The sequence below is a fragment of the Athene noctua genome, chromosome 25 (assembly GCF_965140245.1).
Source record: "Athene noctua chromosome 25, bAthNoc1.hap1.1, whole genome shotgun sequence".
In the NCBI taxonomy this organism is placed as follows: Eukaryota; Metazoa; Chordata; class Aves; order Strigiformes; family Strigidae; genus Athene; species Athene noctua.
Window position 1 is genome coordinate 5,528,731 of NC_134061.1, and position 22,980 is coordinate 5,551,710.

Sequence of the window (22,980 nt, forward strand, 5' to 3'; positions counted from 1 at the left end):
CACCCCGCCACAGCACGAGTGATCACTCCGCTCTAACACAAGGGCAAGAGATAATTCGCCCTTCAGAGCACTCCTTCCAACTCAGTGTAAGACAGCACCAAGAAAAAGTTAAATTCAGCATAAATTCAGTCAACAAACAACATATCCTTATTTGATGCTACAAGTTTGAACTCTGGAGAGTGACGAGGCATGTGTTCCTGCTGCAGCACACAGTCTGTTAACTGCTTGTGCTTGGATCAGAGCCTCAACTGCTTTCAAAATGGAAATAAATCTAACTTGGCAGAAGTCAAGAATATGAAATAAATCATCAGGATTTAAGTCACATCAGCTGCAGCCCCACCCCTTTCTTACATGAAAGTATCACATGTTAAATGTTTGGGTTTGTTGGTTTGTTTTTTAAAATAAAGTGTTTATTCTGAAAACAGACTTCGGGGAAATAAAGGGAAAAGTAAAACACACAAACAAAAAAAGCTTGTTAGCAGATGTGGTCGGACATATAAATTAAAGCCAGACATGTCTCTCACATAACAAGAACTGTTAATAGATCATACCCAGTTTATCTACAGAGTTTTACATATTCCAGTGTTTTCAGCCACCACTTAGTGACACAAAAAAAATTAATATGCTTAGGATCACTTGCAGTATATAAAAACAAAGTTACTAAAAGATCCTGTAAGGCTGTGGCATTATTCCAGAATAACACTTCTCAAGCATACCCCTGCTACTTACAGACCTGGATACCTTCTCCTTTTATCCACCAGTGAGAACTCAATGTGGAAACTTATAAAGGAGTTCTGCAGAGGTTAAATTTTATTCTGGATACAAAGTACATGCACGCATATGCACCTAAGCTTTCGAGTAACACTAGTCCCTCAGGTGGTGAGCTCTGAAAACAGTGGTGTTAAAGTAACTGCACTGCCAGTGCTTCAGCAGCATTTCAGTTACTTAATACTAACTCTTGGAGAAAAATTAAGTGCTAGATTCAATGAGATTCTGTGCCTCATGCGGCACTTGTTGACATACCACGTTTGAAAGGAAAACTTTCTAATGGAAAGACACATATTACAAAAATAACCACAGAGAAGCATCTAACTCCAAAAGTGACCGTGGCTTACCTTTTCTAATAAGTAATTATTGATATGCCCACCTATTGGGTCTCCTTTAAAATCAAAGTTGATATCCATATATTTTCCAAACCTGCTGGAATTGTCATTACGGTTTGTTTTGGCATTGCCAAAGGCCTCTAACACACAGTTGGATTTCAGCAGTATGTTCTTCACTCTGTCGTACAGATAAAAGGAAAAGAAAACAGGGTTAAGTCCAGACTTGTATACTCAGACCATGGAAATTTTTTTGCAGGCGTTTATTTCTCTGGAGGAATTTAGTAACAGCAGTGATGCTCTTTTGATGACATATTTGGGCAGATGTGTGTGACATTAGCAATCCCACGGGAAATCAGCTGGGAGCTTTCGGCAACGTTCCTTGGAGTTGAGCAAACGCAAACCAAAGAACAGATCACCCACTGCAAATAGCATCAAAAATTCAGTTCCTTTACACATGTAAGTTTTGAACCCAATTTCTTGAACAATTTTGCAAGACATTTTCAAAATTTTTGTCAGGGTAGGTATTAAGTCTGTTTCAGCAGAAAACCACATTCTCCGCTTGAAAACTCCTTCTCTAGGACTGACAGGAACATTTTGCAATTCAGGAATATGCAAGCCTGAAAGGTCATGGAGTATGCTCCTTGCATACAACATGCTATTCTAACATACACATATTTCAGGCAATATGCCACAGGAAACATGATTTCTAGATACTTTTTTTATTTTGAAAGTTCAAATATAAATAAAAAAACCTTTTCTACATTATTTTACTAGTCAATATTGCAAAATTCCCAGAATAAAAGCAGTATCTGAAGAGGTTAGGCAAATGCTGTAAAAATTAGCATGTAATTAGTACAAAAGACCATCGAATAACATGGTGTGTATAGCTCACAGAAAGAGATCCATAAACAAAACAGTTTCACTTATTTTTCTGCAAAACCCTTACCTCTCCACCTCAGCCCTCTGTCCGGGGTTGGTAATGGCTGCTATGTACTGCATAATATATTTACTGGCCTCAGTTTTCCCAGCCCCGCTTTCACCTGAGAGCATAATACAAAGGTGACACAAGAGATACAAAAAAGCAAAACAAATCACTGAACAGCCTCTCTTAATTCTACCCCAACAGTGTTTGGGGTTTTTTGTTACTGTTGTTTTGGGTTTTTTTTTTAAAGCAATCTTATTTGCATGCACTTTGAACATTTTCTTAAGACAGCCATAGCCCTGCCTGGTTGTGGCTGCTATGCTGACTTGGAAGCAGTTATGATGTAAGATTTCACAGGTCGGTAAAAGGCCTGGCACACTGAGGATCAAAAGGAATATTGTTAGAGGAGAAAGACTGGCATGCAGAGGCTCGGCTAGCAGCAGTGCCGGGAACTGCAGGACAAGAGGCTACTGTTCGGCACACCAGCTCGGGTCTCTCGCTTTTCAGAGCTGCTAAAGCACGGGAACATCAAGGAAACAAAGTGCCAGGATCCAGATAGCGACCGTTCATGGTACAAGCCCCGCTCCCACTGTTAGAGCCACCACAAGCAATCAGCCCGGCCATCGAACAGAGAACAAAACACGGGCCAGTCATCTAAGGGACAAAAATCAGCAGTTCTGGAGGGAGAGACAGGACCTGTTCTCACTGATCTCCATTCACAGAGGCAGAGCAAGCAGAGGACTCATTTAAATTACCACTTTGCACACACAGATTAAGCTAATGACTGACACCAGCTCTTGAATTAGATAAAAAATAATTGCCAAGGTCTCTGCACAGATTCAAATGCAAATAAATAGTTTTAAGATTAATGAAGTTTTCTTTTATAAAATGCTGTCATTAGCCAAATCATTCTTCATTCTCTTCACAAAGCTCAAGTGTTCGTTATCATGAAAAGCTCTTTCAGCTTACCTGATATTACAATACAGGTGTCTTTTGATCGCCTCTTCATTGCTTTGTAAGCAGCATCAGCAATGGCAAAGAGGTGAGGAGGCCTCTCGTACAATTCCCTTCCTTTGTACTGCTCAATCATGTCACGCCCATAGATGTTCAAGTTTTTGTACGGATTCATGGAAACAACCACCTCCCCAATAAATGTATAAATCCGTCCTTTTTCAAACCTACCCGGGATGAGACAAAAGGAAGAAAGGGAATTAGTCAAACATAGAGATTCAGAATCTGTCTTCCAAAGGCCATTTCATCAGGTGAATTTTTCAATACATCATTGTACTGAAACTTTATACTAAAATATTAACTATGGGCATTATCTCACCGGTGTGGCCCAGGTGGCACATTAGCATATTACATAGAGACCTGACGCTACGAGGACTGAGAATTAGGGCTAGCACTGAATCTTACAGCCCACAACGGAAATTTCTACTGCGATTTCACTGACTGATCAGATTACTGAGGTACAAAAACCAACTGTATTTCTCAGTATAGCAAACTTCTGCTTTGCTGATGCTATCAAACCAGCTTTCTGCACATTCAGGTATTTCTGTTGCCATTAGCACACTGCCAGAAACAAACGTTTCTAAGAAATTCTTTAGCAAGATTTCAGTTAATATAATTTACTGTTTCTACAATTGACACTAAGTAAACATGAGTTTATGATGCACTTACATAATCTGCCTCATAAAAGGGACTTAAGGGGAGACTCTTCTTCCACATTCTACAGTTGCCCATAACCCAGCTCAGGCCAGAGAAGCACAAGTTTTAAAGCCACTCACTTAGAGGTCAAATAACATTTACAAGAAAGTAAACAAAAACACAAGCCAAGAAGCAAATTACAGCCTTTTAGCTCTAGCAATTAGCTTCCACTCCACACTTTTTGTTGGAAGGCACTTTGATATCAGCACTGCTGCTAAAGCAGAAGTGAAAGCTTTCTAAGAATGTGTGAAAACAACCCTAAAGGACACCTTTCTTAAAGCCTGCCTGGTCCTTAGTATGCTTTCTGCAAGCAAGACAGAAAACAACTTTTTTTTTTTTTTTTTTTTTTTTTTAAGTTCTCAAGTTAAAACATGTTTCCAAAGAAATTCACATTTTATGAAGGTTATCTAGCAGAAGAGCACAGAAGGAATTGCAGATTAACAGCTGAAGAATTCATACAGCATTTGCTTCTCAGGAGAAAGGATGACAGCAGATTTAGAGATTGACATGCAAATTACAGCATTTCTACCATTAAATCACTAAATACCTGTCTGCACCCTGTATTTAAATCTTACAACATTAGATGGCACCATAACACCTCTACAGAATACAAGGGCCTTCCTAATCCTTGATGGACCCGGGCACAAATTCTAGCATTACTTTATTGAATTTATTACCACCCCCATGTGGTGACAGGCTTGACATTTTCTATTGTTCATTTGAGAATTTTCTGCAGCATCTTGGCAGTGTTAGTTTTTAGCAGGTGTAATAAAACTCAAGAAATATTATCTAGCAACCAGCATTCCACTTTTTAAAAGTGATTTTGCCTCTAATTCCAGCTTCCTCCAGAAATACCTCACTTAAAAAGACACAAGAATTGCAAAATATCTTTTTGTTCCTGCATTGTTTTAACTGAAGGTCGTCTTGATATGCACTTCCCAAAACATTAACGAGCTTAAAATGCAAAGATATTTTATATTTTAGAGATATATGATGCTTGAAAGCTAACAAAAATGTTTTAGAAAAGATAAGGTCGTTATAATTAGCAATATCAACCTCAGCTCAGGAGCTAACTATCGCAACAAAAATTATGGGTAATGCATAGGCAACAACACTACGCAGCTGGCACACAAGCCCGGTATGAAATACAGAATCACAGCCTAATTCTTAAGACAGACTTTTAGGTACACAGGAAGCCTCACGCACTCAGTCCTTGCCATTTGCCATCCCTAATTTTAATTCTTTGAAGCACAAAGCAGCTGGGAATCATGGTATTTGGAAAATACCAAACAGGCAGAAGACACACGTGGGTGCAAAGAGATCGGATACCAGGCTGCTCATCTTCTGCCCTCCCAGGAGCACATGAGGGACTCTACATATACATAGGAGAGCTTAAGAAAAACCAAGCACACACAGCACTGTTTCTATTAAGGAGATCAAATCACACTGGGACATGCATAAGTAATGGAACCCATTATAACCACATCAAAAACAGCCGAATCCTTCCCATCTTTTTGGAGATGGGCCATCCAAAAAAGACAAGCTGCCTAACGGAGAACCTACAGACTGCACTTGAAAAGCCACTGCACAGCAGGTGCATAACCACCACTGAAGACACTATTAATGATAAAACTAAAAATACAGCAGCTTCTGGATGAGGTTTTAACCCCACCGTAATGCCAGATGCATGGCTGGAGGGTTCCTGGTCAGCAGAGAGAGGTTAACGGGGTTTGTTTTAGCTGCTGAGAAGAAAGGAAAAAAAAAAAAAAAAGGACATCCCTACTGAAGCGTCAAGTCACCATCACAGTACCCAATACTTTGACCTCTTCCTTAAGTAATGAATTATGTAAACTTTCAGTAGCAGAGCACAGTTTAAGTTTCCTCCCTTGACAGCCGAGTGTCCTCAGCTGCCTCATAAGCAGAACCTACAGATTTGCCTGTGCCAGCCGGCCCCACCGCAGAGCTCAGCGCGCCGGGAGCCCCTCGAGAGGGCCCAGCTCAGCCCGGAGGTGTTACAGCTGCGACACCCACACTGAGCAGCTGGATGTGCCGCCTGCTTGCTTCCCCCACAGCTCTGGGATTAGAGGACAGATCTCACATTTGGCCTCAGAAGCAAGTTTTTAAAAGTTTTACTGGACTCTGATGAGTTGTGTCGTCAATCTCTGTGGCAAAAGGCAGTTGGAGATGAGGGAGAAGGATTCATCTCCAGGCTTGACAAATGGGCATCTCTCAAGCTTGGCTTTACGATATGGAGTTTATGAACAACTGACATCTCCATTTACCTCTCTGTTGACTTTTTTTTTACTTCTTAGCACCAGAGTTAAAATTCCAGAGCTGTGCTTAGATGTTCCTAAAAGGAGCTGTCGCTCCTCACCCCTCTTGCTGATAAAGCCTCTTTTCATCCCCCAGCGCAGCTCAGCACAGCAACAGGCCAAGAACAGCAGTGGCTGTTTTCCTAGCTGCATTGCTTCGGTGTGAGAGTCGCGGTTTTCCTTGCCCAAGAAGAACTCATGAAAACTTAAGAAAACAACCAACGACAGCAGTCCAAACTGGGAGGTACAAGCCATGTTAAATTCGCTATTCTTCTGCAAGGCAAGGTCACAAAAACAGACAATGAAGCTATTTGGAAAGGCTCATCAGTTGGGGCATTGCACCCCGTCAAGGGAAAGCCTGTCAACATAAAGCACAGTGTGATCATTTCACTACAGAGCGTGTAACACATAGGAGTGGATTTTTGTTATTAAAAGCAATCTAGAGCACACTTGATAAAAGTAACCCCTGTACCAGGGGGTTGACACGCCCCCAGTCAAACTGCAGTTTGTATGTACCATGAAAATCATATCGTCTTGTGCTGCTACTTGGAGGAGAAAAGATTTCCCCCATATTGATGCTATCTGAATAATTTCTGTATCACTGTCTTCTGAATTTTCCACTTATTACTCTGGCATCTGAAATCTAGTTCAGCAGCCAAAAAGAAAGTCACGGTATTTAATCCTTGTGTGTTATTTTGATGAAGAACACCAGCTCTTTCATGAGAAGTTTTTATACTAGTTTTTATTACCTTGTTAAAATATCAATTGATAGTGAGAAAATATAAACCAGCAGGTCACAGAATATAAATCATTTAAAGGGATAGAAATTATTGTCTGGGAAAGACGACTGCCAAGGCAAGAAAAAGGCTCTTACTCTGTTTTGTAGGTTTTATTTTTAGGGAGTTGAAAAAAAAATAATCCTTAAATCCAGACATCCTATGTTCACATCCAATTGCCATTGGAAAATACACTGCAGAAATCAGAAAACCAAAGCAGAAATCTTCGCCACCAGAGAGCACTCACATTTAGGATTTCTCCCACCTGACAAACACTCCAGTCAAAAATAAAACTGTTCTTACCGAGGAAATGATGCAACTTCAAATGCACTCAGTACAAATAAAGAAAAGAGTTAGTTGGCAAGACTTGGAACCCATACTCCAAAACAACATCTGCAGAATGCAGACCGTTAAACAAAGGCACCCTACCATGCAGTCGCCACTCCAAATGCTGCAATTCGAATTATAAAGGGAATTTCTAATTAATCATTCACATGGTAACTCCTCTTTATCGAAAGATAAACAGAAACTTTTTTGGGATCACAGACAGCAGGCAGCACTTCGTAGTCTTATTGCTATTTCTGGAATGCAGCATACTTGGAGATAACCTACGGCAGGTACCAGGGGATCAGTTTGCAGAGAGGCTGGGCTTCGCCGGGGTGTGAAACGGCTCCTCAGAAACACATTTTGCCAGTCTTTCCCTCCATCTGTCTAATATCTGATGAGCAAAGCAACTGCTAGAAAAATCATGTCAAGTCACCAGTCATCCCATTTTCTGTTACTTTAAGAGAGCTGAAGTGTCACTTTTGGTATTATGGATCATTTTCTCCTCAGAAAAGTCCTTCTCTCATCTGGAATACTCCTTTCTCACCATTGATCACAGACTTGACATCATATTCCGCTTTACACACAGACGCACTAAAGCTTTCCCATGTTAGCAGGTGCTCAGTAAAGCTCCTTGATCTGACCCCCTCCTGCTCCCTGATGCTACAAAAATGCTCCAGAAGCAGAGCGTGGTCACAAGAGTCACAACATAGCCACCAACTGAAAACGGACTTTCAGTTAAACTCTACAGCAGTGGCTTAAAGGAAACATTAACAAAATAAACAAAAGCAAATAATTCAGGACAGATACAGGAGTGCTACAGATGCATCAGCCTGCACTAGATAAGTCAACAGCTAACCTGGTACCACTGGTACCACTAGTACCACAGGTTAAAAGAATAGAAGCTGATGGTTTCAAACTATTATCTATTTCCAACTTACTCATTAACTCCAAAGCACAAACTTAAATATTTAGTATGAGTTACTGCTTTTTCTTCCTCCTTTTGTGCACAGGAAGACTGACCTAGCAGCTGCACACCTCTCTGGCATGCAGAAGAGGGACAATTCCTTTTCCTGTTGCAAACACCCTGTGAGATGTGGGCTTTTCCCCCAAAGTACAACCAAATATATACATTAAAAATATATTGCTTGAGGGCTTTGACTCCATTCTCATTGCAAACACACATGAAGACATTCAATTAACTCATGTTCATGAAGAGAGGTACATAGATAGTCAAGGATGGGCCTTAAGGATGTGTTCATTAAGGAAGAAAATTTAAGTAGACTTCCCCCAGTTACCTGTTTTAAAATGCAAGAATGTATAGCCAGCTGTGCTGACACAAAGGCAAAACTATTCTTCTCATGCTTTGGGAAGTGCGATGACTTTGCTTAAGCACACTTCACCCTGCGTGTGTCAGACAATTGTGCCTTTTATATGCGATACCAGGTCTCCCTACTGGGAATTCAGTGCTACCTGAAGACTTTATTTTAGGTAAATAGCAAAACAAAATCAGCCGTCAGGCAGGAAAGAATGACTTTCAAGCCTTTGAGTAAATTGCTCAAACTATATTACAGCGAATCATCCTCATCACAAGAGAGCTCAGATAAACAGGATTTGTGTTGGCAGAACTATAGGTAAAATATTCTTGCTGCACTTGGAAAAAGACCAAAAAACTGTCCAGTCAGTATTACCTCCCTGCACTAGGAAAACAATCCAAGCCTGTCACGATTCTGAATATGCAGGTCTACAACATTCTGATCCATCCTGAGGGCCAGAAAACCTGGAATTTGAGTTGCTGCACATTGTGCATTTAACGTGCAGGTGAAATTTTTGCTTGCAGTTGTCCTGCATGGATTCAGTTTTCAGATCTTGCCAGTTTAACAAAATAGGAAATGCCATTCAGTTCGCATTCTGCACCACTCCTTTCCTGTACAGAGGGAGCAGAAAGGGCAGGGTGAGGAATACTTCATTCATCTGCAATTTTCAGTTGGCTTTGGAAATCAGGTTGAGTCCTTTTTAATGATGTACATTTTTTTCAAAAGAAAACTAAACTATGAGTGACTGGTGCCACATCTTCCTCAACAAACCGTTTAAGCAAACTGGCCATAATTTGACAAGGCTGATTCGGCTCCAACACAGCTGACCCTTGAGTCATCCACGCAGCTTTACAAACCTACTAGATAAGGTCAGGGTAAAGGAAAATGGAAGATGGATGCTAAGCTCACTCTAACGAATGCTGAATAAAGGCTAAAACTGTGAAATGTAGCTATCTAGAAATGGAAAATAATATTAAAAACTCTCTCCTTAAACATGAAGTTAAAGTACTAACCTTGCACTGAAAAAATGCCAAGCCACTAAACATAGGAGTCACTGAACTTTCGTTTCTATTTGCGTCAGACAGACTGAGCTGTCTCTCCTACAGCAGAGACTTTTTACATTTCTAGAAGCATAGCAGAAGGCGCAAGCAGACTTGTAATAGATAATGAGACAAAAGGAAGTTCTTTGAAAAGCTTCCAGGGACAACATAATGCTTTGTGGTTTCATTCCAATCCACACATGAGAGAACTGCTATCAAGCACAGGTAGAGGAAAGAAGCTTGCTCCCGATTTCTTTGTGTAAAGCAGTAAAACACACTCTCTCTTTCCATGTGAAAATTCTGGCCGAAGTACTGTAAAATCCTTATGCAGTAATCATATTACTCTGCTTTTAGCAGGAGGTTGCCCTGAACGACCTCCTGAGGCTGAATTATCCTACGATCCCATATCTAACCAGGAAAGAGTAGAACACACTTGGGATAGCAATAAACAAGACTGCCATCTACCCACAATCTCTTTTTAATTATCAAAAAAGCACATAATCTATAAAAGGATAGCAAAAAGAAAAAGAAAGCTCTAAAGTCAGGTAGGTTCATCTATCTGCTTCCACCACACTTGAAGTCAACTGGAGCATGTGTGCAGAAGAGCCTAGAGCGAACGTACAAGACTCATAAAACTGTGGACGAGGAGGAGAAGGTGGAAGTAATCACTCTATAAATACATTGGTAGGTGAATATCATCTTGCCAGGTAGCCAGAAGAAAAAACTACACAGGCCCATAGAAAAGAAAAATGGGAATCATTTACCCTGGCCAACACAGGCTTGAAACTGAAAGCTCACTGTCAAGGGAGCCATCCGGGAAGAGCATTTCAACAGAAGCTGCAAGGACTAGTGAGCTCTGCTGGATATTGCTGAACTTATTTTATGGATGTGTTTAGTTGGCTTCCTGCACTGACCAGCAACTGACTTCATGATCCATTATGTTCCTTCCACTCTGATGTTACAGTGTTCAGGTACTTAAAAAAAGATGCTTTACCTTCAAACATCACCTCCTGTTTCCAAAACCTGTGTCCATATTAACTGTAACCTGCCACACCGTGTTTATCGCAGCCTTCAATTTTGGGAATTCGGCTTTGTTTGCTGGATTATACACCACTGTGTTAAAGGGCACACTACCTTCAAATGTATCAGTGGACAAAATTGCAGCACAAAAGGCAAAACCCAGACTAATCGACAGATTTGCATCATGCGGAAGATACCATCTGACTTCATCACCCTGGTTCAGCAGTGCATGAATTCTGCAATGGCAGGTTTCTCTCAATAGCGTTCAGGAAAGGACTAGCTTGTACTTGTGAATAACAACCTTTCTTTCAAGGCATGCTGAAGGAACTATAAAATCCTGCAACCCAACAGAAAGATCAGGAAACATGCAGAAAAAACAAAAACCATGACTGATACCATGTTACTACCTTCTAACTTCTCCAGTAACTTCAGGAAACAAAACCCATTCATGTTGCTGCTGATGACCCTGATACAGCAGCATCCTTGTACAAACAAACAGAACCCGAAGCCACACCAGCAGCTCTACTGATGATGACTTTCAGCCTTATTTTCTAAGCCATCTCCTTCTTACACATAGATGGTATACGATACCACTTCCCAATTTTCTATATACACTGTACAATTAACAGAACTTTGTATTGATGTGTAACTACACCTCTATTTATGCTACAGGCCTAGGTGCCAAGGTACAATCATATTTCACAGGTCTTCTTTCTGGATGCTTAGAGACTCCTTTTGCAGTCAGCTGGCCATGAGATGCTGATGTTCAGATGCTTCATTGTTCTGCTGTAAAGGAATATTCTGCATTTGTTAAGCTCATGCCCAGTGCTGATCTGTGAAAGCTGCTGGAGTCTCCTGAATACAGCATTGTTTTGATACAGGGCTATAAAACCCCAAGAATCATTTTGCAGTATTAAGATACAGTACACCATCTGCAAGCACTCCAAAAGGCTTGCTTAGTCCTTTGGTAACATTAGATCTAAAATAAAATTGGATCTTACTAACACAGGCCACACAAATAATACAAACCTAATACTGCAAAATATGCAAATAGTGCATAAATATGACTTATTTTTCTGCATAATTAGGGTTTCTTTTAGAGTTGTTACAGTGATCTGCATCGTTTCACCTAAACATTGGGTAAATATTGGGTATTGTCATGGTTTAAATCCAGCTGGCAGCCAAACACCACGCAGCCACTCACTCACTGAAACCAGGACAAGTATACAGTCCTCAAACAGGACTGTTTGTTTTCTGGCCATGAAACCAGGCAGACTTCTTTAGGCACTTATGTGTTTTTACAGCATATTGTGACTTAACACAGCTCTTGTGGTTTTGGCTCATAAACCGTCCTAGCAGCACATTAGATTACCAACTAAGGGCTTCAGCAGACAAACTGCTGAGTCTCAAAGCAGCAGATGAAGATATTCCACCTACAGCTGCCCATCCAGCTCCTCTGCCAAAGATTCCCTTCTGCCACGTCTGCTGAAGGGACAACAACGGACAGAGGCAGTCTTGGCCACCTCAAGTCCAGGTTATCACTGACACCATTCCCTGAGGGACAAGATAACAACTTCAGCCAGCTAACATGAAGAGTCATAAGCAATGGAGGGAAAAACTAAGTTTGCAAATCACAAAGTAAATACATTTCAACACAGTATGACCGTTAACTATTCACAAGGAAAGGACTTTTCCTCGCGCTTCCTTGAAAGCATGCCTACTCAGGAAAAGCCTCCTGCTCTTTGGTCACAGATTTGGCTCAGGTTTGTTGTGGAACTTTTTTCCTTGTATTTTATGTTTTGTATTGGAAAAGCTTCACGTTACCCAATGGCAATCTGAACCAGAACTTTAGTAAGCCCCCTCTTCACCATCTCTCAGTCTCTGCCCTGTTCGCAAGAATTGAGCAGCAGGTGCCCTGGAAGAGAAACCCTCAAGCCATGTAGAAATTAGTTTGCATATCGGTGCTGAAAAGGCCCAGTAAATACACAAGGTTAGTTCTTCCAATCAAAGAGCAATTAATATTTTACAGAAAGTTTGGTTTAGAAATAAAGGGGCTTTTTTACTACAACCAAGTGTAGTGCTTTCAGTCCAAGTGATGAGTGTGACTGATCTGGCAGATTCAGCATCAGGATCTTTTTCCCCGCTCACTGAAAGGACACCTTCAAAAAGGGACAAAAAGGAACAAAACAGGGAACTCCTCAAACATCCTTGTGGATATGGAAGTGCAGCGTAGGATAGGCAAGATAAGCAAATGACTTTGCACAAGAGTTAAGTAGTTCACTTTATATGCTTTGAATGGAAAAACATCTGAGCAGTAGGAGTGCTGTTATTTATGCATTCATCATTCATTGAAAAAGGAGTGAATTTCTAAATGGCAACTGTACTGACTTGTTAAACAATGATAATGCAAGGGGAACATTAGCAATATGGAAAAGGACTTAAATGGTTGATTATTAAAACAGATTACTTGATTTACATGCTGCTTGTTTTATCATTTTAAATTACCACCAGAATGATTGTGTTCATTTACTTCCTTTAGATTTTACATATTTTTTCCTGTCAAGATAGCTCCCAGTCTGAAGCTGAAAAACTATTCAAATAATACTGTGAGACAGCACAAATACCTCTCAGAATTAATAAGCAGATATCCTGTAAAATATCTACAATATCCTGTAAAATATCTCATCTTCCACAAGCCAAGATGACTTTGACCACACCATTGTATTTTTAATTCTAGGCCAGTAGAATTCAGAGCCCTGTGAAATTATTTAAAACAGGATCTTTTCAGAGGATGCATCAGCCCAAGAATTCACAGGCTTCTGCAAAGGATCGTTTGTTAGATAATGAGCATTAGCTAGTGACAATCACCGCAAGTCAGAGCAAATGCTACACTGTTCATCAAAAAGCTTAATAACAGAGTTTTAACCCGCTAATTCTTTGCTGAAAGCACAATTTTAGCCTAGAGTAGTGGTCAAGTGCATACTCTGCTTCAGCAGATCTACTTACACACTCAAAACCAGCAACACAGAGTAAAACTGCTTATTTCCAGGATTATCACATTCATTTTCGACACAAATAACAAAGCAGTTGGCCCAGTTTAAAGCGGGGCCTTAGACAGAACGGCCTCCACAGGTCCCTTCCAAACACCATTACTCCATGGCTGTGACACACCTACCGCAGCCACGAGTAACGGCTGAAAGCAATTGTTATTTCCCACAACAGCAGCACAGGTTTTCAAATTAATTTTGCTATCAGCCTTATTTAGATTAATCTTTTTTTTAGAAACCAGTTTAATTAACAGTTCAGAGCTATGACAGATCCTCCTCCAAACGCAGCTATGTTTCTCTTCTCCTGTGAGCAATCAGCTGCTAAACCCTTGCAGAACAGCAACATACTGCAATGAAACACAAAGAAATACACTTTGAATCAAGTCTGGCAGTCAAAAAACTGTCAATCTCTCTACACCTTTTAAAAATATATATGAAATCATCTATTAGATGGAAAAAAAGTATCTTTTCTGTGGTTTCTGTGGTTTTTAAGAGATTCATGTTATGCTTCTCGCATTCATCCTTGCTGCAGAAGAGAAGAATGGATATCTCAGTACTTGCACAGTTGGAACAATACAGATCTTACTGAATAATTAATAATTATAAACTTAGAAATGTTGACATATCAGCTCCCCAACACACTCAGTGATCATCCTCGAGCAGGCAATGACACATGAGGGAAATGGATCTATTGCCAGTTTTCCAAGGACTTCTGGAAACAATGGAGTGCTTCAAGTTTCTCAAAATATTTTGCTTTGTTATTCAGAAAGCAACGGCAATTTGCACATTTAGCTATCTACTAGCAATCCATAGTGGAATACAACTGCCAACCACTATATATCAGCACACACACATCATGACTTCAGCTCTCTAACACCCACACAGAACACGTGCTCAGCCGATGAGGAGCAGCAGCAAAGCTGACATCCTCACCCCAAAGGGGCCTTCCGTTATCTGAAGAAATTCTGTTCAAATCTGCCTCAAGTACAACAACACTGCTTTCCACACCTATTAATGAAAGAATTTAAACCCACAACATATACAAACCTTATCACTTGCATTTTAAATATTTAATATACTGTAATGCAATAGTCACTACTACATTACTCTCTATGCACACATTCAAATCCACATAGTATTTTTATATATATATATATATATATATATGTATATTTAACTTTTAAGGTTTATATTTACAGAAGGCTCCTCCTAGCAAATATTTCAAACACCCTTCTGGCCTGCTCTTCTAAATTGAATCTAATTAATAAAATGATCACTTATACAACCCAGTAAGAAAATGCATCTATAGCTTTGGGATACAATGAAATGGTTTGATGGACTTGCAGATAAGTGCAGGGTTCAAGTGTTTCATTCACAGCACTTTCATACAGTGCCAACAAAACTACTACAAATCCTGGTTTTGTCAAAAGGAGAGTGGAACGTGTTTATGAAATGACTCTTTTCCTCCTAAATATATTCAAGAGAGACTTACAGGAAAAGTTATTTCCTGTTCGCATCTTTGTCCTTTGAGAAAGAGAACAAAGGAATTTGACACTTCATAGCTATACTCATCTCAAGCACCCACTTCTTTGGCCTTTTCACTGGAGTACAGTCTCAGATTAACAGTTAAGGAAATAGTCCAACATACAGAAAAATCAGAAGGTTTTATAAGTCGCTGTTATGGTGCACAGGTCATTAATGCTGATAAGCGAACACCAGGAAATAAGAACAGTTACTAACACCTATCTCACTTCTCTCAAAGTCCCAGGTCAGAGTAGATAAAAATCAGCTAATTATTTCTTCTACTTCACCCTCATTGCAAGCTTCTTTTGAAGCTATTTGCATAGTGAAATTTATGTCTCAGTCCTAAAAGAATTACAATTCAGCAGTGAAAATGCCAGCAGTTCTAGAAAACGGGCCATGCAAAAACCCTTCTAAACTGTCCGGTAACCTGATACAAGAAAAATCTTTTCCTGAGTCCAAATCTGTTGATATAACCTCAAGCAAGACAGACCAGTGATCCAAAATAACTTAACACCACTTGAAGTGTCGGTTCACCCTGAAAATATCTCATCTGGGCTGTGGCTTATCCGATTGTGGAGAAGAGAACAATAGACACCCACTAGCCAAAGCAGTGTGCCGGGCCCAAGGAATCCTGCGTGGCTTCTGCAAACACTCAGTGGAAGCCCTAAAACACAGGATCAATATGTTAAAACAAACAAACAAGCCTGTGCAACCAGCCAGCAATGGGAACTCACGATTTCCCCTCTACTACCTAGTGCTGCTTTACCAGTGTTATTCCTTAAATTCTTCCTCTTTCCTCTTTTTTTCAGTGGGGATGTGGGGAGTGAGGAGAAGCAAGGAGAGAAGGAAGGCTGGAGGGAGAGAAGATAACAGAAAAAAAGTGTAATTCCATCAGCTCAGGTTTGGGGGTTTGTTTCGACTTTTAGTTTAGCCAAGTCAAACTTGATTAACGGTCCTTCTAGAAACCACTAGTAATTGCTCATCACAATAAATGTCTCTATTTCTGCTAATTTATCCTATGTTAAATACAGAGAAACAGAACAGTTTACAGTTATTAACACAAAAGCCTGCTAGTATTTTATGAAGTCATACCAACATTTCCTTGTCTTCACTGACTGCATCTCCTCCCACTGCATCCTTGAGCCTCGGGAATGTTTTCCAGAAGCACACCCAACTGGTGGCTGGTATCACGCAGTGCATATAGTGCCCTCTAATCATCCTCTTTGCTGATCCATGACCTTGCAATTTATAGCACATTACTCACCTGTAAATGAATGGCTCAGCATTTTGTATAATTGGATTTCATCCGTGAAGTGGATCCAGGCATCTTCAGGAGGAGCACCACCTCTGCCACTCATGCCCCCATTAATGTTATGCATCTTGCTTTACACAGAGGCCACCTCTTATCATCTGTGATCCCCTGCGTGGAGATTCTTGTTCCACGGGCCACTTGAAGCAACGCAGCTCACAAGCACAGCATCCATGCTAGCTCCTTGTCAAGCAGATGTTTCAGCACTGCCTAGCACCTGCAGCAGGCCTGGGAGAGGGATCTTTCTCAATAGGTTTTTGCACATCCACACTCCCAGAGCTCTCCAACAGACCACGCTGTGCACCACACACCACAGCTGCTCCCACAGGGCACCTGAACATAGGGCCAGGTTACACTTGTTTAATTTGAGCAGCCCTGCAGGACAACGCCAGCTTCCCAAACCCCTGCAGAGAGCAGCACTTGCTGCATTTCCAGCCTGCCAGCATGCATCTGGGTTAACCAGCACAATAACACAAGCCTTCCACTTCCTACATTCAGGCAGGTGAAATTTTGGGGTTGTTTCATCAGCTGCACTGCCCAGTTTTCCACTGACTATACAAAGAGCCCTTAACATCGCTACCTCCTCTATGGTGTCCACATTGCAGAAGTGGGGTTCACTTTCAGCTAGGACATCTCTGCAGCTTTTTCCCTGAGGTCCCTGCTCTAAGAATATGGTGGCAAAAGACAAAAGACCGCTGCGTGTAGAGCCATCTCAGCTCTGCAGCTTCATTAGCCAGAGCTCCACAGGGTGAGAAAACAGCACTATGACTCCCCAGCCTGAAAGCAGCACAGGCCTGTTCTCCCAGCACCACACCTTGGCTGCTGTGCCAGGACAGAGCCGCTTCTGAATGGAGCTCAGTTGCCTTTATCAGTGGTGTGGTTAATTTGCAACCAGGTCATCCACTCCAGGGCAACTGAGGATTAACTGTACAGGAAATAAAACAGATATTACTAAAACTAAACATTAACTTACTGCTGCTTGACGATCTTGTTTTTAAGCCCCCACATCTCCCTCATTAAGCAGGGAACGAAGACAGTGCTAACACCCAGCTGCTACAGACAACATAAAGCACCATTTCAGTTCAAACGATGTTAACAGTGTTAACACAACATAAAACATTACATCCACAAAGAAGAAAGACCTTCAGAAATTTGAGATTCTTTTTGATAATTTACTGCTGGCCTCCTTACTTCCTGATCACCCCCTTCCAAACGAGGGCAGCATTCATATTCCTGTTTTACCTGGGTTGGTGCAGATTGCTTTGCTCCTGAAGTCCCTCCTTGATCATCTGCTTTAAGTGTGTTTCCAAAGAGATCTCAAAGGACAACACACAACTAAACTCCACTGGTATGAGCCGCAAGGTGAAACTGCACTGACCGTAACACACTTTCTTTCATAAACAGACAGTCCTTTCTTCTCAGCAGCCTCTGCAAGGCAAACTAACCAGCGTATGATACCACAGGCTTCATAATGCACTGACCAACTGTTAACATACAAACCACCATACATCACACACCATATGGCATGTTCAAAAACTGCACAGGAGTGTGCGACTGGTTATTTAAACACAGGCTCATGCGATGCTGCTTCAGTTTCTCCACAGCATCGATTGCTTTCTAAACGTGTAATTATAACACAAAGGCTAAGAAGATGGGTACGTGTGATGTTTTCATCACATGCTGATCAGACAGAAGCAGTAGATAACAAAAGTATCCAAAGGTGATATTTTAAAAACTTTTAAAACTCCATCACACTGGCCAAGCAGTGGTACCCATTTTGAAATTACAGCTCATTGAATGACAAGTACTTCAACACCAGTGCAATTATTGAGGCTATAGTTTGATCAGAAATAGCAGCGTGCTATGCAGCTGAGTGTTATTTGACAGCATTTGCAACTATTAAAATGACCCTGAGAACTAATCAAAAATTCACAAGGGACCAGTTCCTCATATTCAAACTGAAAGGACTGTCAGAACATGTAAACAGATTAAAGAACCATTATTAAATCAATGGTATCAACCCAGTAACCTACATTAGCAGATTGCAACCCTTTACAAGCCACTGCTCATTTATAATAGCACCTTTATAGCTGCTTCATGAACCCTGGAATTTGTTCATGGCCCCCTCAAATTCCTCTCTTTCCCTCATATAGTACCCAGCTGTATTTTTTTTTTTTTTTAAAAAAAAAAAAGGGAAAATTGTTAGACACAACTGTCTTCACACCACAACTGCAACCAACAAAAAGAGAAGTCCAGCTAGGCTATGATTCTATGATTAGTCAGGCAGGTGGTCTGCACTGACATTCCCATCATTAAATCCCCCCAGGAAGTTCACAGGGAGCACTGGAGGAATGAAATAACCCCAAGGCCTCGGACACTGTTTCCCACAGCGTTCTCCTGGCGAAACTGGCTGTTCACGGCTTGCATGGGCACACACTCTGCTGGGTAAAAAGTTGGCAGGATGGCCGGGCCCAAAGAGTTGTGGTGAACAGAGTTAAATCCAGCTGGCTGCCGGACACGAGTGGTGTCCCCCAGGGCTGGGTGTTGGGGCCACTCCTGTTTAACATCTTTATTGATGATCTGGACGAGGGGATCGAGTGCCCCCTCAGTCAGTTTGCAGATGACACCCGGTTGGGTGGGAGTGTTGATCTGCTCGAGGGCAGGGAGGCTGCAGAGAGACCTGGACAGGCTGGAGCCATGGGCTGAGCCCAACTGGGGGAGTTTCACTGAGGGCAAATGCCGGGGGCTGCCCTTGGGCCACAACAACCCCCAGCAGGGCTACAGGCCTGGGGAGGAGTGGCTGGAGAGCTGCTGGTCAGAGAGGGACTGGGGGTGTTGATAATGAGCCAGCAGTGTGCCCAGGGGGCCGAGGAGGCCAATGGCATCCTGGCTTGTGTCAGCACTGGCGTGGCCAGCAGGGACAGGGCAGGGATCTGAGCCCTGGGCTCGGCACTGGGGAGGCCGCCCCTCGCTGAGGGGGTTCAGTTTGGGGCCCCTCACCCCAAAAAGGCCATTGAATGACTCGAGCGTGGCCAGAGAAGGGCAACGGAGCTGGGGCAGGGTCTGGAGCACAGGTCTGCTGGGGAGCGGCTGGGGGAACTGGGGGGGTTCAGTCTGGAGAAGAGGAGGCTGAGGGGAGACCTCCTGGCCCTCTGCAACTCCCTGCCAGGAGGGGGCAGAGAGGGGGGATGAGTCTCTGGAGCCAAGGCCCCAGCGCCAGCCCCGAGGGAATGGCCTCAAGCTGCCCAGGGCAGGGTCAGGCTGGCTCTGAGGAAGGATTTCTGTGCAGAAGGGGCTGTTGGGCGTTGGAATGGGCTGCCCAGGGCAGGGGGGAGTCCCCGGGATCCCTGGGGGGGTTGAAGAGTCGGGCTGAGCCAGCGCTGAGGGATCTGGGGGAGTTGGGAAGGGTCAGGGGGAGGGTCATGGTTGGGCTGGAGGAGCTGCAAGGGCTTTTCCAACCAAGATGATTCTGTGATTCTGTGCTGACAGACTTGGGCTCAGAACAGCAGAGCAAGTAGTTGTTTGTATACATTACACTAATCGGTAACTAACCCATTTCAGCCAGCACACACAGATCTATATCAGAAAGGGAAACTCAGGAGCAAAATGAGCTGCAGCATGAGCAAAGACAGTTTATTAGCTGTGACCATGGAACTAGCCAGACAAGCAAGTGGGATTTCTGGCAGCACCACTTACCACAAGGTATTATTTCAGCTATTGACAGATTATTCAGTGAGGCATCCAAACAAAGGTCTGTTTCAAATAAAAGAGTCTGACATTATAGAAGGACACATGCTGCCAGGCACTCCCAGGCAGAATTGCATTTGCAGGCATTGCCTCCTTCACAGCTGGCACTCACAATCTATAATCATAATAAAAAGTAGGACGTTAAAAGAACAAGCATCCTGTATAGATCCGAAGGAAATGAATACAATAAAAATAGCTGTAAAGTAGTTCCAGTGACCTGTGGGCCACAAAACCCTCCAAGCAGAAAAGACCTGTACCTTCCTCTATAGCAAAATAAGTCTGTGCCAGGCTGGTACCTTCAGTAAAAGGGGCATAACTTTGAAAATCAACCCGTCGGCCAGTTTGTCCAAGGCTTGTGCAGCTGGTCTGTCAGCAACTTATTGAGTTGGTTCATCCCTTTAGTGCCTGATAAACCTGAAGTAAATAGGTGACGAACATTTTGACCATGTAATACTAATCTGACCTTTCTCAAGATGACAGTTGATGCCACCTCGCAGACAGACTACCATAAAAGCTTTAAACAGGAAAAACACTTTTAGCAAGTTAATTCCTCCACTGATTATAATATTCCCTACTTTGTTTTAGGGCTGAAAAGCTTGGCAATACTTTCACACAGGTATCAAACTAGAATGTGGAACTGTTCTTACAGGACAGCTCACAAAAAAAAAAAAACAAAGTTTATGTTCAATACAGTAGTGAAACATCATCTGAACAGTTCGTGCAAACCATAAAATGACTTAAGAGGAAGGAAAGGAATTAAGTTTCCAAAACAGGATTAGGCACTAATGTGAAACTCCAAGATGCACTGACAAGCACAGGCAAAAGCCTTCCCTGCTCCTGATAAAACCTAGTTCTCATCAAGCTTTGCTTTCCCAGAGTTTCAATGTGTGAGGAAGAGGTCAAGAATGACCCAATGAGGAGCTGCTCTCCAGAACCTTCCCTGGTGCTGCACTTAAGCACAGTTTATCCAAAACTTAAAATGTGTCCAGGATCTTGAGAAATCCTGTGTCTCCAGGATACTTCACGGATCACAGAACATTTTCAGTGCCAGAGCTTTTCTCTTCTCTCCTGCTGTAGCTGAGCAGGACGTGAGCTGGGCACTAGCCCTTAGCAGTCACCTACCTCTGCGTGCGGCGTGTCCCTGCTCAGCCCCACAGACCTTCTCACCCCAAGAGCTGCTTCTGCTGCCATCTCTCTGAAAGCAGTCCACTTTATAGTATTTTCTGTGTGAAGTTTTAGGGGACACACAAGAAGGCAATTTACTATCAAAAAACAAACATTCAAAATTCTGATTCTATCTAAGCCTCCCCCCCAATAATCTCAAATAGTGTAAGGATTCCCTAAATGGAAATGCAACTAACACGAGGCTTAAAGGTCATCTCAAAGGAAAACTGTATGCAACAAAAAAATGGCCTGTCGATTCCATGCACATTATTCCAGACTGCCTTGACTCCATCTAGGGCAAAGCAAAAAAAAAAGAAACACCACACACAAAAAAAACCACAAGGAAAATTAAGTAGTTGGTTAAAGGGATTTTAAGGAGGTCCCTAACAATTCTTTTCAATATCAGGAAAAAGGATTTAAAACCACCTCAGCTGCAGTTACTGAGTCAGTAGTACTAGACCTCTTGATCCTCTGAACACATTGCTGATGGCAGGCTTGACCCCATCTCATCCTGGGTAAATCCACACAAAATATTCCTCCTGGGCTGCACCGCTGCTCAGCGGTGTCCACACTGACCGTGTGGCACCTCTTGGAGTTCTGCCACAAGACAACGACACACGGGAGTTGCAAGCTGCAGCCTCAAAGCACTTCGGATAACATAAACCAGAAGTTTTTTCTGACTGTTTTCTCATTTTCCTGACTGTTAACACTCAGGGTAGTCACCAATCAGCAAGGTAACTGGAGGGAAATGAGACACAGCTATTGTGATAGAAGAAACAAGGAAACTGTGCCTTTATAAACATACCTCACCTGTGTCTTATTCCTGTATGCACTGACATGTTGAATGTTACTGCCACAACAGAGACCACATCAAGCTTTAAACTGTTTCCTTGTTAAAATCACTACTTTGATGCCAAATAATTACATCTTACATAATATGGCCTCTATCCAAACTAACAAAAGCTTTCTGAAGAAATCAACATGCTTTAAATCAGTGTTGCTTTAAGATTTTAAGTAAACTTAATAAACTCTTTAAGCCATACCAATCTCAGCTGTTTCAGATGTGTGTTATGCCTTCATACCTTATTAAAAAAAACAAGTTAAAGTGTCTGCCAGCTGGTTTTTTGCACTCGGAACTACAACCATCACATGCAGCTATAAAATATGACTTTGAAAATTATGTACAGATGGGCCTGTACTTTTAGTATTTTTAAGTTCTCTTGACAGCCTTCATTTACTATAGATAAAAAGCAAATCACCATCTTTTCACAGGTATCCTTCGCTTGAATTACCCCAAAAAGTACCCTAGAGTCAACATCAATTCACTACAAGACTTGTGATGAGCTTGAGCGCACACAAGCCAAAAGGAAATCAAAGTACTAAGGAAAATGGAATTACATCCTGCCAGACTAACAACTCGTCTGTTTGCAGAAAGACTGACTGTATAAAATATATGCTATTATATTTTTACAAGGAAAACACTTACTCTAACACATGGTCTTCAGTGGCTGTGTAGTCCCTGTCTGCTGATTACATTTACTTTCAGTGCAGCGCTGGTAAGAAAACAGCATACATGTTCCCACTTCTGCTGGTTAAAGAAAAAACAACACGGGACCACACCATAACCAAAAATAGTGCTGTCACTGGGACTGAAGGTTGCATACATCCT

General features: G+C 41.9%; 1 protein-coding gene across 3 annotated transcripts in view; it reads right to left on the reverse strand.

Annotated features, from left to right (window-relative positions):
• Positions 1-22,980, reverse strand: part of MYO1D (myosin ID) — a 164,956-nt gene that overhangs the window by 123,964 nt on the left and 18,012 nt on the right. For all 3 annotated transcript variants that reach the window (XR_012635156.1, XM_074926437.1, XM_074926439.1), the window contains exons 2-4: positions 2,995-3,203; positions 2,050-2,143; positions 1,116-1,281 (exon numbers count right to left, since the gene is read on the reverse strand). Coding sequence is in view for 2 of the 3 variants with exons in the window: in XM_074926437.1 (XP_074782538.1) it covers positions 1,116-1,281; positions 2,050-2,143; positions 2,995-3,203 (469 nt within the window). In the remaining variant the exon portion in view is untranslated. The remainder of the gene's footprint in view (positions 1-1,115; positions 1,282-2,049; positions 2,144-2,994; positions 3,204-22,980) is intronic.